The sequence below is a fragment of the Hyperoodon ampullatus genome (assembly GCF_949752795.1).
Source record: "Hyperoodon ampullatus genome assembly, chromosome: 2".
NCBI lineage: Eukaryota > Metazoa > Chordata > Mammalia > Artiodactyla > Ziphiidae > Hyperoodon > Hyperoodon ampullatus.
In genome coordinates, this window is record NC_136915.1 from 543,894 (window position 1) to 559,123 (window position 15,230).

At 64.4% G+C, this 15,230-nt stretch overlaps 2 protein-coding genes across 3 annotated transcripts; both read left to right on the forward strand.

Moving 5' to 3' along the window:
- Nucleotides 1-885: 885 nt before the first annotated feature.
- Nucleotides 886-2,361, forward strand: TMEM278 (transmembrane protein 278; the record flags this gene model as incomplete). Its single annotated transcript, XM_079697348.1, has 2 exons — nt 886-1,161; nt 2,149-2,361. 2 exons carry the CDS (start codon nt 886-888, stop codon nt 2,359-2,361), a joined length of 489 nt encoding a protein of 162 aa, XP_079553474.1.
- Nucleotides 2,362-9,329: 6,968 nt separating this feature from the next.
- VWA1 (von Willebrand factor A domain containing 1) lies at nt 9,330-13,426 on the forward strand (the record flags this gene model as incomplete). Of its 2 annotated transcripts, XM_079696481.1 has the most annotated exons (4): nt 9,330-9,396; nt 10,491-11,048; nt 12,702-12,980; nt 13,089-13,426. In XM_079696481.1, 4 exons carry the CDS (start codon nt 9,330-9,332, stop codon nt 13,424-13,426), a joined length of 1,242 nt encoding a protein of 413 aa, XP_079552607.1. The 2 variants fall into 2 exon arrangements, with proteins under 2 accessions (XP_079552607.1, XP_079552608.1); XM_079696482.1 differs by lacking the exons at nt 12,702-12,980; nt 13,089-13,426 and having other exon boundaries at nt 10,886-11,007.
- Between the last annotated feature and the right edge of the window lie 1,804 nt (nt 13,427-15,230).

Below are 15,230 nucleotides of genomic sequence, written 5' to 3' on the forward strand. Positions count from 1 at the left end.
TGGACCACCAGGGAAGTCCCTGTAAGTAGTGTTTAAAACACTGTATGTCGTGCACGGAAACCCCGGGAGGCTGTTAGGTGCTAAGAGTATTTTGGTAATATTTGGAGAAATTAGTTGGGGTTTTCGGAGGGGCTGGGAATGCTTCCCCCCCTTACTTGAAATCACAGAATACACGCTCCCCGTTTTCAGGATGGATTGGATTCTGACACAAAGGATACCTGTAATGGTAGCTGCCATTGTTGAGCGTCTACTGTGTGCTGAGTCCCACATTAAGCATTTCACATACGTTACCCATGTGCCCTCTCAACAGCCCTGCAGTGTGGGCACCCAGCATCTTCTGGGGCTGTTGTGATGCTGAGAGGGCCCAGGTTTGGGGAAGAGGGAACCAGGGGGGGCTAGGTCAGATGTTGACCTTCCTGTGGCAGCTACGGATGGGGCAGTTGCCAGAGTTGAGACTGATGAAATGAAACCATTGTGTGCAGGGTCTAGAAGTGGGGAGAGGGCGGGACCTGGGGGGAGGACGGCCCAGTGCTGAGCTCTCAGGACAGCTGTGCAGGCTCTGACCAGAGCACGCAGGGGCTGGCAGGGGAGACTGGGCAGGGCTGGAGCTGCAGTAACCTGGCAGAGAGAGGGTCAGCCTGGCAGCGAGGACCTGAGGCTCAGGTGTGACCCTGGAGACTGATGGTCAGGGCTGGACCTACCTGGACCAGGGTCCTGCCCTCCAGCTGAGTCCACTATCTGGTTGCTGGGGTCTGGGTGGAGGTCTGACCTGGCAACCTAGGGTTAAAAGGTTGCTAATCTGACCTGGGGGCGAGGCGGAGGGTGGGCATCAGTCCTGCCACGTGACCACCGCTGTGAGCCCACCAGGCCCACTGCCAAGAGAGCATGAGTGAGCAGGAGAGGGAGACAGAGGAGGATGAGGGAGGGGGCGCTTCAGACACGGCACCCATGCTGCCCCGAAGGCTTCCTGACCACCAGGCCTCAGACCTGATGTCCCCAGGGTGGGCAGGCCTGGCTGCCCAAGGCCTGGGGGTCCTGCTGCTGCCGGGTCGGGCCCTGGCTGGGCTCGTGCTCCATCTGCTGCTGCCCGCAACCGTGTTCCTGCTGCTGCTGCTGCCCGCAGCCACCACTGTGTACCTGGGATTCCTGTGCCACTCGAGGGTGAGCTAAGCCGTCCACGGGCGCGGGGCTGAGGGACTGTCTGGGGTCCTCGGGGAGTGCAGGTCCCTGGAGGCACGTGTGCCCCTCCCTGAAGAGCTCCTTCTCCTGCCAAGCACCCCCCCCACTGGCCACAGCAAAAGAAGGGTTTTTGTTTGCCACCCAAGGGGAAGGCTCTCTCCCCTCCCCTGAGGCCTCTCAGCCTTGTACCAGGAGCCGCCAGGGCCCGGACAGCTGGGCAGGGTGGGAAGAGGAGGAGGGTTCCAGGAAGAGAAGATAAAGATATTGTCAGATTTAACCAGTCCACAGTCCACATCCTCCCAGCCTCCCCCAACACACAGCCCCCCTGAAGACCCCTCCTCCCCTGGGATGGGTTTCCCCACGTATGGAAGGGGTTATGGCTTGGTCTGGGATAGGGAGGGTATAGGCAGATGGGCCCCTTTCTGCCCATCTGGGGAAAGGGGCCGAACGCTGGGCCGCAGTAGACAAGGTGGCGCCAGCTGGCGACACCCCAGGGTAGGGCCTCGGGGTCAGATGCCAACTTAGGAAAAGGCCATGGAAGAGCAGAGAGAGCTATTATCTGAGCCTCCCCTCAAGGGACTCCTACTCGGGCCATTTACCGCCTGGGTCTGCATCTCCCGTCCTCGGCTCAGAAATGCCTGGCTCACAGCCAGCCCCAGCCCCACCCCCGACGCCGGCTCTGCCAGACCTCAGGCCCAGCCGTCTCCTCTCCCGGCCCCGCCCCAGTCCCCCTGCTCTCAGGCCCCGCCCCAAACCGTCTGCCCCCCTTCGGCCCCGCCCCGGAATTGAGGCCCCGCCCTCTCCCGGTCCTTTTGTTACCAGGCCCCGCCCCGGTCCATCTGCACCGGTTCTCCCCCGCCCAACTCACACCCGAAACGGGGATCAGCCCCCGCCCCGTCCACCTGCTGCCAGGCCTCGTCTCGGAACTGAGGCCCCACCGTCCCGCCTGACCGTCCGCCCCGCCCTCAGGTCCACCCGGCGCCCCGCCCCGCGTGCCGCGCGCTGCTGTCCGACCGCGGCTCCGCGGCGCTCATCGTGTCGGGATTCCTCTCGCTGCCTCCGCTGCTGGTGCTCGCCTCGGCCGCCCGCGCCCGCCTGGCCCGACGCCTCCGCTCGCTGCTGCCACCCCCGAGCTGGAGTCCCGGACCCCGCCGCCACTCCGATGGGGAGGAGCAGCTCTAAGCCTCGGTGTGACCCCAGAGGCCTCTCCAAATCCCGGAGGCCCCCGAACTCCCCCCGTGTCCCCTATCGGTGGCTCCAGGCTGGTGAGCTCAGGGTCTGCGTCCAGGTCCCGGCCGGGAAATCCCGTGCGTGCCGCGCGGCCCCGTGCGCAGTGCTCCGAGGGGCCGCGAGGTGGCACCGGACTCCCCCGGACCGGGGCGGCCCTCCCCCACCCTCACCGGCCTCCGCAGTCCCCGCAGCCGCCGAGGGGCTGGGACGCCCCCAGAGAACAGGGAGATGACTCTCGGAGAAGGGGCGCGTGGCCAGGCTCGGAGAGAGGCGGCCTGCCTGGCTTCTGCCACTGTGGCTGTCCTGGGCCCCTGTGCACCGACAACGGGCAGTCCCTGCGGGCCCCCTGTCTGGTCCGGCAGCGGCCTCCAGCGAGTCCCAGAGGTGGGGAGACTTCCACGCTCCATGGTTCCAGAACTTCAGCGGCCAGAGCACTAGGGCGTGCAGGGCTCAGCCCGAGACCCGGGTCAGCGTTTAGAGTGAGGGCTCTGTCTGTTCTCTCTGGATAATTTTAAGATCTTTTCCGTCTTTTGCTTTCTGTGCTTTTAAGCATGTTTGTGGTTGTGGCTATGTTCTTATTTATCCCCTTGGTACACACGGTGTGTCCCGTTTCTACAGATTCACATCTTTCGTCAGTTCTGGGGAATTCTCAACCATTATTTCTTCAATTCTGCCTCATTCATTCTACATATTCTTTCTTGGGAAACACCTATTACGTGAACGCTTCCCATTGTGCTTTTACCACTCATGTCAGTTCAACTCTCGTCTGTGTTTTCCATCTCCTTGTCTCCCAATCCTGCGTTCTGGGCAATTTCCTCATCTCCCTCTTTGAGTTCACTAAGCACTAGCTGAGTCTAATCTGCTGATTATCACATCCATTTAACTTAAATTATTATGTCGCCCTATCTAAAAGTTATACTACTCACTTCTTATTCTAATCTGATGATTTTGATGATCTCTTGGTGCATGCTCGTGATTTGGATTCCAGCTTTGACTTCTGGAACATTTCACACATAGTTGTTTCTTTTTTTTTCTTTTAATTATTTATTTTTTGGCAGTGCCTTGCGGCATCCGACATCTTAGCTCCCCAACCAGGGATCAAACCCTCACCCCCAATGACATCTTAGCTCCTCAACCAGGGATCAAACCCTCACCCCCTGCATTGGGAGCATGGAGTCTTAACCGCTGGACCGCCAGGGAAGCCCCACACATAGTTATTTTACAGACTGTACCTAACAACTGCACTCCCTTTGCCTTTGGGGGTCTAAATCTGTTATTTGTTGCTTCTGCTGACTCAGTAACAGCATATCGTTTCTTTGAACGTTTGTACTTGTTAAGCATCAGCCCACACCTGTGAACATTCTGAGGCCACATCCCTCCACAGAGGATGCCCTTGTGAGGCGTGACCAACCTGGGCCACTGTTAGGGTCCTGGTTAGTACCCCAGTGTGCAGGGCACCCACACTGTGGCCCTGATGCAGTGTGGCTCTCCATCCCTGTGTTCAGGGAATTCTCTGCTTTCCCATTTGTTTCCGTTCATCATCCTGGGTTTCTGTTCCCTGTTCTTCTATCTGTTTATTTATGCACTTCTTTCTAGCGTTTCCTGGAGGGGAGGGGGCTTGGAAGATATCTACTGCCTTGTAAGCCCAGCAGTGTATTAAAAATGTGTTTGTCGGGCTTCCCTGGTGGCGCAGTGGTTGAGAGTCCGCATGCCAATGCAGGGGACACGGGTTCGTGCCCCGGTCCGGGAAGATTCCACATACCGCGGAGCGGCTGGGCCCGTGAGCCATGGCCGCCGAGCCTGCGCGTCCGGAGCCTGTGCTCCGCAACGGGAGAGGCCACAACAGTGAGAGGCCCGCGTACCGCAAAAAAAAAAAAAAAAAAAAAGTGTTTGTTGTAATTCGTCCAGAATCTAGTAATAGCTGGAAGGCCTTGGGAAGGATCTAGCACACCATGTGGCCAGCAGGGCTCCACCTGTGACCAGGAGGTCAGGGCCCAGATGTGCCCAAGGATCAGCGCTCAGGGCTCACTGGTGGCTTGAACAGGGCCCGAAGTGGGGCTGGCTCAGGTCCAGCAGGAGTCCTTGGGGTTTTCCAATTGTCTGTGGCCGGTCAGATGGGAGCCTGGCTGGCTGCCCCGTGCCCGAGGAGAGCTTCCCTGGTCTGAGGCCGCCTTCCTTCCCCTCCCACCTAGAGTTGGGCAGGCTCTGGCCAGGCGTCAGAGTCAGAGGACTCTCCTGAGGATCCGCCTGGCCCTGGAGTCATCAAAACAACAGCTGGGCCTGGTGGGGGCGGGGAGGCCACCATGGGGAGCTCAGCTGCTGAGCCCACTGGTTCCTAAGATGTGTCCCGGCTTCCCAGGCCTGCCCAAGCCCCACGTGGCCTCCAGCTGGCCCCGGGGACAGCCTGCCTCAGCTCCAGCTCTGCCCACCCACTCACAAAAGGAATACTTGTGGGAGGCTGTGGAAGGTTGACAGAGGAGCCTAGGGGTCTGCTTTAGGGGGCCAGCCATCTGGGAGGACGGGAAAGTGGAGGGTAGAGGCCCTGAGCTACTGGGTGGGTCAGAAGTGACCTCCACTTTGGGCAAAAAATTCTCTTTCTGCAAGTACCCAGGCCCCTGCCCCGAAAGAGCGTGCCTGGCCATGGGGGTGCACGTGCACGCGCGTGCCTGTGTGTGTATGCGCGTATGTGCATCGTGTGTGGGTGTACGTGTGTGTGCATGTGAGGGCGTGCCTGCATCCCCTCTGTCTGCCGGCCCTCACACCCCTGGGGGGGCACCGTCCAGACCCCACAGGTGTAGAGTCTGGGCTTCGCAAGGTTCCCTGATCTGCCCAAGGCCACTTACTGATTCCCAGAGCATTTCCTAGCAGCCCAGGTGTCTGCAGGCACGCTCTGAGTGGGGAGCAGGTAGGTAGGGCTAGGAGGGCTGGCGCGTTCGGTCCCGCAGTCTGTACCCCAGGTGTGAGCCCAGCCCCACCCAGGCATGTGGGCCAGGCAAGGGGTGCTGGGCAGAAACGGAGCTGTGCTGGGTGGGCTGGGGAGGAACAGGCAGAGCCAGCCCTGTGCTGACTCTGGGGGCTGAGGCCCCTCCCCCACCCCCGGGGACTCCCCCCAACCAAGGTGCCGACACAGTCCTGTCCCTCCCTGCTCTCTCTTTCCCCATGGAAGCCAGCCTGAACCCTGCTTGGGGCTAGGACACGGTATGAGGGTCACCTCCCTGTTACAGAAGGTTCCAGCACAGGGAACCCAAACTAGGGAGGGGTCCCACCTCGGGAAGGGCACCACTGTTCAGTTCCCTGCACAGGCTGAAAACCAGGAGCGCCTGGCTGCCTGCCTGCCTTTCTGCCTCCCAGCTGTGCCCTTGGGCCTCTACTTCTTGGAGGCCTGGCATCAATCCCCATCCTGCCCCTGGGCCCTCGCCTCCCCCCGTGAGGCCTGCCCCTGCCCTTTATGCCTCCCAGGCATCCTTGCTGCCCTCGCATACGCTGGCAGGCCCCCACCCCAGGGCTCTGGTACTTCCTCTAGCTCCTGCCCCCCTGGTCTGACGGGACGCCGCCCTCCAAGGGGAAAACGAGTAGACGCGCATCTTTGCAAACTTGCCCGCTGCCCATCCCCCCTTCTAGCCCGGCAGGGCTGGGAGGACAAGGGCTCTGCCCAGTGCCTGCACGTCCCCAGTGCAGAGTCTGTCGTGTGGCTGGGCCCAGCACAGAGATAACTGATGAATGCAGTTGGGGTGGCACCCACCCCCGTACCCAGGCTGCCCACCCCATCAGCTGTCTTCCCTGCCACCCTGGGTGTTGTTGGCTGAAGGACTGGGCAGGGGTCGTCTCTGGGGCCACAAGGGGCAGGCCCGGGCCCCTAGGGAATGAGACGATGGGACCACCAGACCCCCAGGACTGGCCCTCGGGCCCTGGCACGTCCCTGACCACAAACAGGCAAGTCGAGCCTAGAAGAATGTGGGTGGGTGTCGGCAGGGGCCTCTGGGCCCTGCCGCTCTCGGCCACCCCTTTCCTCTGCTCCTGTGACTGTTGCGTGCAGTCAGGGGGCCTCAGGCTCGCCCACGCTACCTCCAGGCCCACAGAACCGACCCCCACTTCTGGTTTCTGTGTTCCCAGCCATGCGTGTGGGTGCCTGTGTAAGATACAACTGACAAAACACCCAGCATCACAGGCATCCCTGCGGGGCGGGGTGGGGCCAAGCCTCTCAGGCTCTCAGCTGGGGTCAGGGGTGGGGTCAGAGGCCCCGGGAGCTGCCCTTTTCCCGGGGGTCAACATGACCACAGTGAGCTGGGGACAAAAGGCCCTTTTTCTCTGCAGAGGCCTGCACGGTGCAGAGGGGGGCGCGTTCCTGCGGACGGGCGGGGAGCAGGGGCGGTGCCTTGGAGAGCAGCGTTGTCGCTGGGTTTTGTGGAGCCCTGTCCACCTGCCTGTGAACCGACAGGCGGGGTGCGCCAGCTGTGGGAAGTGATGCTTGGGGCCTCCCGGACTGGGCCAAGACCACAGGCTGCTCCCTCCTCCTGGTCCCCAGAACACAGGGCCAGGCAGGGGCTGGCCCCGGGGGAGGGAGGGGGCTGGGGCCAGGGCCGGATGTGTCCTGGACGCCTCCGTCCTTCTCTGCCTCCCCTGCCCCCAGGCCTGTCTTCCTTCAGAAAGGATGTTTCCCGGCCATTATATTTGTGCTTCCTCTGGCGTCTGTCTCAAGCCCAGCCCTGGCCCTGACCACTACACCCTTGGCTGACCCCTGTGTTCTCTGGGGACCCTCCATCTGCCCATGTCTCACCTCGGGGGGGTGGGGAGACTCACCATGATGCTGGCAGCAGGGGGGTGTGTGGCCGGCTGAGCCACAGGGCAGATCAGGAGACTGAGGCGGGCAGAGCTGACCCGGTGGGGGTGGGGTGGTCTCGGTTTGCGGGGGTCAGGCCAGAGCTCAGCACGAGCATCGGGAGGGGCTGTCGGCCAAGGCAGGTGGCCGAGCTCGGCCAAGGCTATAGGGAGAGGCCCTGGCTGACCACTCCCAAGGCCAGGCCCCCATCCCTTCTCCCTCTGATGGAGAGGCTGGAGGGAGGAGGACGCCTGCTTCCTCGAGGGCTTGAGTCATGGCCAAGAAGAGTGGCTCAGTTTTTCCAGAAGGGATGGAAGCTTCCCCGTCAGCCCAGCGGCACAGCCAAGGTGTGACAGTGGGCCCAGCGCTGGGCAGGAGTGGGGACCCACAGGGCAGATCCAGTGTGGCCCGCTCCCTGCTGGTGGTGCCCAGCGAGATCGAGCAGGAACCAGGCCGGGTAGGCGTCTGCACATGGGTCAGCTCCCCGCGGGGCCCCGGGTCTCCTCCAGCCGCCTCCGCTCACAGCCCCATCTCTGCAGCAGCCCTGCTCAGCCTCGGGTGCTGGAGGGCTGGGGGCCAGGAATGGTCCCTCTGGGCGGTACACCCTGAACTTTGGGGGTTCGAGCCTATTGCCGCCCCCCCCCGGGCCCCAGGCGGAAGCACCAGGCAGTTTCTGGTCCCAGCCGAGGCCTGAGGTCTGTGGAGCTGAGCCAGCCCCAGCACTGCCAAGATTCCCGGCAGGGGGGGTGGACGGCGGGGACACAGTTCTTGCTTGTTCCTGCCCCAGCTCCTCAGGCTTAGCTGAGCTGCTTCCTTTTTTAGGCAAAGTCAAAGCTCCAGTCTGTCTCCCAGCCTGGCGTCTCACCTGCCAGAGGGAGGAAGGAAAACCATTGAGTCCCATCCGTCCTCCCTGCTGGGCATCCTCCTGGGGAGGGGGGAAAGGGAGGGGACATCCTGGCAGAGATGGCCCTGCCTCCTCCCCGTGGGGGACCTGTGCCCCCACCCAGCTGCACAGAGGAGTGGCTGGGAGAGGGCAGCGGTGACCCCACAGGAAGGCATCTTAGGAGGAAGGGGGGCAGGGCTCTCCTGGACCTCACTCCTGCCCACGGGACACTGCCCCGTCTCACCTAAAGGCAAGGAATCTGCCCTGGGGGCACTGAGTGTCCCTCAGGATGTCCCCTGCAGCCAACCACCTCTGCTCTGGTCTAGCCAAGATCCCAGATGCATGGCTCCTGGTCACAGTGGAGCGTTTCCCCAGTGGGCTGCTTGGGGGGTTCTGTCCTCAGTCCTGGAGTTTGGCCTCAGCCCTGGGCCCCTCATTGGGCAGGGCCTATGGGGACAGCTGTATGCCCAGCAAGATCACACTGGACAGGCCTGAACCAGCCATCCTCAGCTCCTACGCCTCTTCCTCTAGGAAGCCAGGTGAGGTGTCCCCCCGGAAGCTCCCCCTTGAAGGTCTCAGGCTTCTTTCCCCTCCCGACGCCCTGTCTCCTAAGTTCCACCCTCCTGATCTCTGTTGGTCATTCCTTGGAGGAACATGTCACAGCTCCCATACACCTGCCCCTCCCCAGTCTCTGTGGCCAGAGCCTGGGACTTGTTGGGGCGACGTTGTTTTTGCTGTCACCCACACACTCTCATACCCCCCTGGGGCTCTCTTGGGCTTGGCTTCAGGGACTCCCAACACTGCGGGGCCAAGGGCAGCGGGCCTAGGGATGACCCAGCTTGGTGGCTCCCTGCTCGGCCCCTGGCTGGGGGCTGGGGGCAGGGGGTAGGGGACAGGGCTGACTCCAAGACCTTACAGCCGGAAAGGGAGACCGCAGTGTCTGTGTGTGCATGCCACCCGCGTGTGCCTCGGCGGCATCCCGGTGAGTGCCGCGTGTCGCCGCACGTTTGGGCCCTTTGTGCGCGCGCCTCCCCGGAGCCGGTGCTTCTCCGCACGCGGGGCAGCGCGCGCGCCAGGGCGGGACCTCGGGGCGGGGCCGCGGTGGGCGGGGGCTCCAGGGGGCGGGGCCCGGGTCCGACCCGCTCGGCCGCGCGCCCCGCAGCTCATGAGCGAGCGAGCCACGAGCGGAGGCAGAGCGAGGCCGTCCAGTCGCGCGCGATGCTTCCCTGGACGGTGCTCGGCCTGGCCCTGAGCCTGCGGCTGGCGCGGAGCGGCGCGGAGCGTGGTGAGTGCGGCGGGCGGCCGGGCCGGACTCAGGTCCCGGCGCCCCGCCCCCCCCCACACCATGTCCGCACCGAGCCACGCTCTCCTTCCGCGGCTGTGGGGCGGGGGCAGCTGGCAGGGGACCACACCCACCTGCGGCGCGGGCCCCGCCCGCAACTCCGCGGGATCTTGGGGCCTGGACGGGGAGGAGGAGGGGCCTGTCGGGGAGGCTTGTCCCTGCCTCAGTTTCCCTTTCCTTGGAGTGACCGTTAATAGAGGGATGGTGAGAGGGTTGGCGTACGTTATCCCACTGGGTTGGGGGAAACTGAGGCTGCAAGGCCGGGACCAGAACCGAGACACCCCAGGCCCCTGTCTGTTCATGACACAGTGGCCAAGGGCCCCATCTGCTCCCCGGGCTGCCGGGAGGAAGGGGGAGGCCCCGGAGGGGCTGATAGGGCCCTCGGGCTGCTGCAGCAGGTAACCTGCTTCCTGGGTCCAGGTGGGGCAGAGGATGGGGGCCGGGGGGGGCGACATCATCTGTAAGTGAGGTCAGGACTCCAACCGGGACTCCGGGCTGTGAGACGGGCTGCAGTCAGCTCTCTGTTCCCCCCATGCCTCCACCTCTGTCCCCAGTCTGCCCAGCTGCCTTTGTGCCCCCACCGCACGCCCGACCGGTTGCTTTACCTGGAGGCTGAGCGGTGTAGGCTACTTCTTGAAAGCCAAGCCCTGGTGGCCCAGACCCATCCACCCACCACTCCTGGGGGCTGGGCCGGGTCCAGCCTGCACACAGTCTGCTGAAGACAGGGAGGGTGTGGGGGCTTGGAGGGGTCAGCTCTCCTTTGCAGACGAGACATGAGCCCAGGGGGTGCCCCAGGCATTTGGCCAGGGTGCAGAGTTGGAACTGCTGAGTGTGTGGACCTCTTGTTGACTTAGGACCCCTCTCCCCGCTGGGGTGCCACCCCAGGACCTTTGGGGTGTGACTGAGCAGGCTTTCAGGGCTTCCTTGGGTAAGGGCAAGTGCCAGCTTAGGGAAAGCTCAGGCCCTGGGGGTTCTGCCCTGGGTGTGGGGCTGTCTGGGGGCCACCACCTGGGGCTGAACCCTTCCCTCTCCCCCAGGCCCCCCGGCATCTGCCCCCCAGGGGGACCTGCTGTTTCTGTTGGACAGCTCGGCCAGCGTGTCTCATTATGAGTTTTCCCGAGTTCGGGAGTTTTTGGGGCGGCTGGCGGCCCAGCTGCCCCTGGGCCCTGGGGCCCTGCATGCCAGCCTGGTGCACGTGGGCAGTCGGCCGCACACCGAGTTCCCCTTCGGCCAGCACAGCTCAGGCTCGGCCATCCAGGACGCCATACGCGCTGCCGCCCAGCGCATGGGTGACACCAACACTGGCCTGGCGCTGGCATACGCCAAGGAGCAGCTGTTTGCCAAGGCGGCGGGGGCCCGGCCGGGGGTACCCAAGGTGCTGCTGTGGGTGACAGACGGCGGCTCCAGCGACCCCGTGGGGCCCCCCATGCAGGAGCTGAAGGACCTGGGCGTCACCGTCTTCATCGTGAGCACCGGCCGCGGCCACCTCCTGGAGCTGTCGGCCGCCGCCTCGGCCCCCGTGGAGAAGCACCTGCACTTTGTGGATGTGGATGACCTGCACATCATCACCCAGGCGCTGAGGGGCTCCATTCTTGGTAGGTGGGAGGAGGCAGGGCCCGGGGGAGCCCCAGCGGGGAACTCAGGAAGAGGGCCAGGTGAGCCTCCAGGAGGACCTCGCACGCCTGGAGCAGAGGCCAGGGCTGCAGGGACAGGGGTGCCCACGCAGCTTCTCCAGGGACACACTCCAGCCGTTCACCCCAGGTGCCCCCCAGCCTGGGCTGAGGCGGGACCGCGGGGCAGGCTTGAGTAAAACCCCTCCAGGTGGGGCTCTCTGCTGGAGAGTGGGGGACTTGGTATGGGCTGAGGGACTCAGGCGCTGCACCTGGTGGAATGTGTCTACCTGGAGAGGAAGCCTAGGAGGTTCCAAGCCTGGAGACTGCAGAGGGGCCCACCAAGCCTGGAGGGAGGGGGAGGGCCAGGTCAGGAAGGGCCGAGACTGCCCCCCAAGAGCTAGGGCCCTACTTCCCCCGGGGCGAGAGCAGCCGCGGAGGGCTTGGAGTGGGACTGCACCGCAGGCGGTTGTGGGGATTGCTGGAGAGGAGGCCGGACCTTGGAGGGCCCGCTGCGGGGGGGCTAGCAGCTCCCCTCCGAGTTTCTTGTGGAACCCCCGACCCAGCTAAACCTGGCGGGAGGGAGCTGGTGTTGAAGGGCCTGGTCACTGGCAAGGTTGGCTGTAGCCACTGAAAAATGCCAACGACCCCAGGGTCCTCCCAAGTCTCCACCTGTGGCTAATCGTCCACCTGAAACCGGAAGGGTTGAACTGTGGGTTGGAGGGAGGTAGAGTGTCCTTCCGAAGATTTACTCCAGGACACCTGGCCCTGGTGGCCCCTGGGTCAACCACTGTGGCTGAGCCTGGAGGCGACAGCAGGAGAAAGGGCAAGCAGCTGGACAGGAAAAACCCAAGGCTGCAGGGCAGTGAGGCAGTAGGGCGGGGGCTCCTGGGAGCGGGGGCAGGGTCTGAGTGTGGGGGATGGGCGAGGGGCGTGCCAGCCGGGCCGCTGCACACCCAGCATTAAAGAAGGCAGCATGGGGTCCCGAAGGGCTTAACCCTGTCCATTTATCGGCTTCACGCCCCCTGCACGGTCACTCAGACGGCCCGTGGTGCTCGGCGTCAAAGCTCAGGAGTAACACACCCCACCCTGGAGTGCTCCCAACACACTCTCCTGGGGACTGGACGCCGGCAGCACCCGAAACTCCAGGTCCAGCTGCTCCTGGGGTTGTCACATCTCTCCTGCCCCTCGGGGCATTCTCCAGTGGCTCCCGTCTCCTGGCTGTACCGTGGGCCCCCTTTTCCTTGACTGTTCAGAGCTGAGCTGATCCCAGACTCTGTGCTGGCCACTCAGGCTGGATGGGGGGCTGGTCCTCTGTTCTCTCATGACATCAGTTTAGATCCTGCCACCTTTGAGGGGCCCTTGTCCAGGCCACTGGACTGGGTGGGAGGTGGCTGCTATACCTCCGCACTGGTTTGAGCTTGGAGCTGAGGCCAGGAGGGAAGCTCCTGATGGGACAAAGTAGGGGGCTGGCTGCACTCATGTCCTTCTGCGGATCCTTAGCATCTGGTGGGCGTGGCCGGGGCTGGCCTGGCGCCCCGCGCCCTGCTCCCTGCCTCTGGGTGTCTTCCGGGAGTCAAGTCAGAGCCCCAGGGTCGGGCGCGAGGAGGCACCTCTGTTCTCTGCCCACCCCCGCAGACGCGATGTGGCCGCAGCAGCTCCATGCCTCCGAGGTCACGTCCAGCGGCTTCCGTCTGGCCTGGCCGCCCCTACTGACCGCCGACTCGGGCTACTACCTGTTGGAGCTGGCGCCCAGCGCCGATCCGGGAACGGCGCGCCGCCAGCAGCTGCCAGGGAACGCCACGGGCTGGGCCTGGGCCGGCCTGGACCCTGACACGGACTACGACGTGGCGCTGGTGCCGGAGTCCAACGTGCGGCTCCTGAGGCCACAGCACCTGCGGGTGCGCACTCTGCCGGGTGAGGCGGGACGCGGGGCCGGGCGGGCTGGGGGTGCCGGCGCGGCCGGGCAGGGCGTGGGGCCGGGCCGCGCGGCCCCCTCCCAGCTCACAGGCGCTTCCCCCGCAGAGGAGACCGGGCCGGAGCGCATCGTCGTCTCGCACGCCAGGCCGCGCAGCCTGCGCGTGAGCTGGGCCCCGGCGCTGGGCCCGGCCGCCGCTCTCGGCTACCACGTGCAGGTCGGGCCCCTGAGGGGCGGCGCGGCGCAGCTCGTGGAGGTGCCCGCGGGCCAGAACAGCACCACGCTGCAGGGCCTGGCGCCAGGCACCGCCTACCTGGTGACCGTGACGGCGGCCTTCCGCTCCGGCCGCGAGAGGGCGCTGTCGGCCAAGGCCTGCACGCCCGACGGCGAGCGCAGCCGCGCCCCGCGCCCCCAGTCGCCGGGCGCCGGGGGCCGGGAGCCGTGAGCCAGCCGCGCCCGCGCACCCGAGGGCGCCCTTCTCCCGAGCTCGGTGGGTCTTGCCCCGGGGGTGGGGTGCTGGCCGGCCTTTGGCCCGCGCAAGAGGGCGCCCTGCTCCGGCGTCCGCCCTCCAGGACGCGGCCTCGCCTGACCCTCTGCGGCAGCTCTGGCAGCGGCGCGTGCCCTCGCGACTCCCTCCCCTGCCCGGCCCAGAGCTTGGGCAGGATTTAGCGGGGAGATGGACAAGGAGTCGGGGTCCCGTTGAGAACGTGAGACCCGAGATGGCTCTGGGCCCAGGACCACAGGGCGCCTGGGCGGCCGGACCTTACACTTGTATTAAGGGCCACACCCTCTGGTGGCAAAGGCTAGCATTTGTTTGAAGGAGCTTGGTCTCCGTGGCAGCTCCGAGTCCCCTCCAGCCACTCAGGTCCTGGATGGGAAGGGAAGGAGGTGGCTCTGGCCAGGTCCCCAGAGGCTTCCTGGTCTGGGAAAGGGGAGGGGAAGTGCTGGGAGTTGATGATGTGGTCAGCAGCTGGGTGGCTGGAGGGACAGTGTTCACCGGCATGCTCAGCCGGCTTGGGGGACGTGCTTGCTGGGAACAGTGGCCCTTCCTGCCTACCCAGGACCCCACTGGGCCCAGCCACAGCCACTGGGACGCAGATGGCACCTTTTGGGAGGAATGGGACAGGAGCTTGGCATTTGGGACCCTGGAGACAGGCGAGCTTGTTCCTGCGGGACCCCAAGGCTGGCACTTGCAGGGAGCTTTCCCCGCTTCTGGCTGGAGGGCCTCCAGGCAGGGGCAGGCACAAGCAAGGTTCCCCTGGGTGCTGCACCCCAGCCATTCTCTGCAGTGTCTTCTGACCCCACCTCCTGTCACTCCTTACTATCCTGGGGCCACCAGGCAAGTCCCAAGGGCAGGCAGTGCTGCTCCCCCTCAGCCCCACCAGGCGCCTCCTCCTCCGCCTGCGCTGACTCAGCGCTCACTTTGCCTCTTCCCCACTAACGCCCCAGACTTTAAGATACAGTAAATCAGATGTAAACTCAGCCCTGCAGTCTCCTGAGAGTGCTTTATTCCCTGTCAAAACACGCCAGCCCCATAAAAGGTTGCAAGTTAAAAAAAAGGTCTTGGGTGGAGGACGGTTGGTGCCCCGGCTGGTGCTGGAGAAGAGGAGGGGGGAGCCTCCCCCTCCCAGTGCTGGGACTCAGGCCACTGTGCCCCTGCGGCCTCCCTGTGCATCTCCTCTTCAGAGAGCGCAGGCCCCGTTTCTGAGGGCATTGCTGGGACCTGGGCCTGATCCATCCCTGATGGGCAGCATTCCCCCTGTGGAGGCCTGCATCCCCCACCCCAATCCCCTGGGTGCTCGCGGGTCACAGCCCACTGGGCACCCAGAGAGGCACCCCTTTCACGCTGCGCCCCTGAGCCCAGCTTGCAGCGCACCGTGCAGGCAGCAGGAGAAAAAGCAGGAGGTGCTGGCGGGGCGTTTCCTAGTGGCTCAGTGACACACTAAAGACAAGTTGAGCTGTGAGCCCCTTCCCCCAAAACATGCCTCCAACCCCGAGAGAGGGCAGAGCTGCTGGAAGACGCACGCCCCCACCCCCTGGAAGAGGCTCCAGCCTTGCCTCATCTCTGCTGGACGCTGAGGCCCAGAGAGAGGAGCCCCACATCTACCTCCAGGCCAAGGAACGCCCCTCCTGGAAGCCCTTGTCTCGGAAGTGCTGCCCTTGCATCATCCCAAGCAGTTCTTAAAGCTCTTGGAGTCTGGGCCACGTCTGGAAAGAGTCTCCAGGAAACAGCTTTGTCCCGGTCTCCA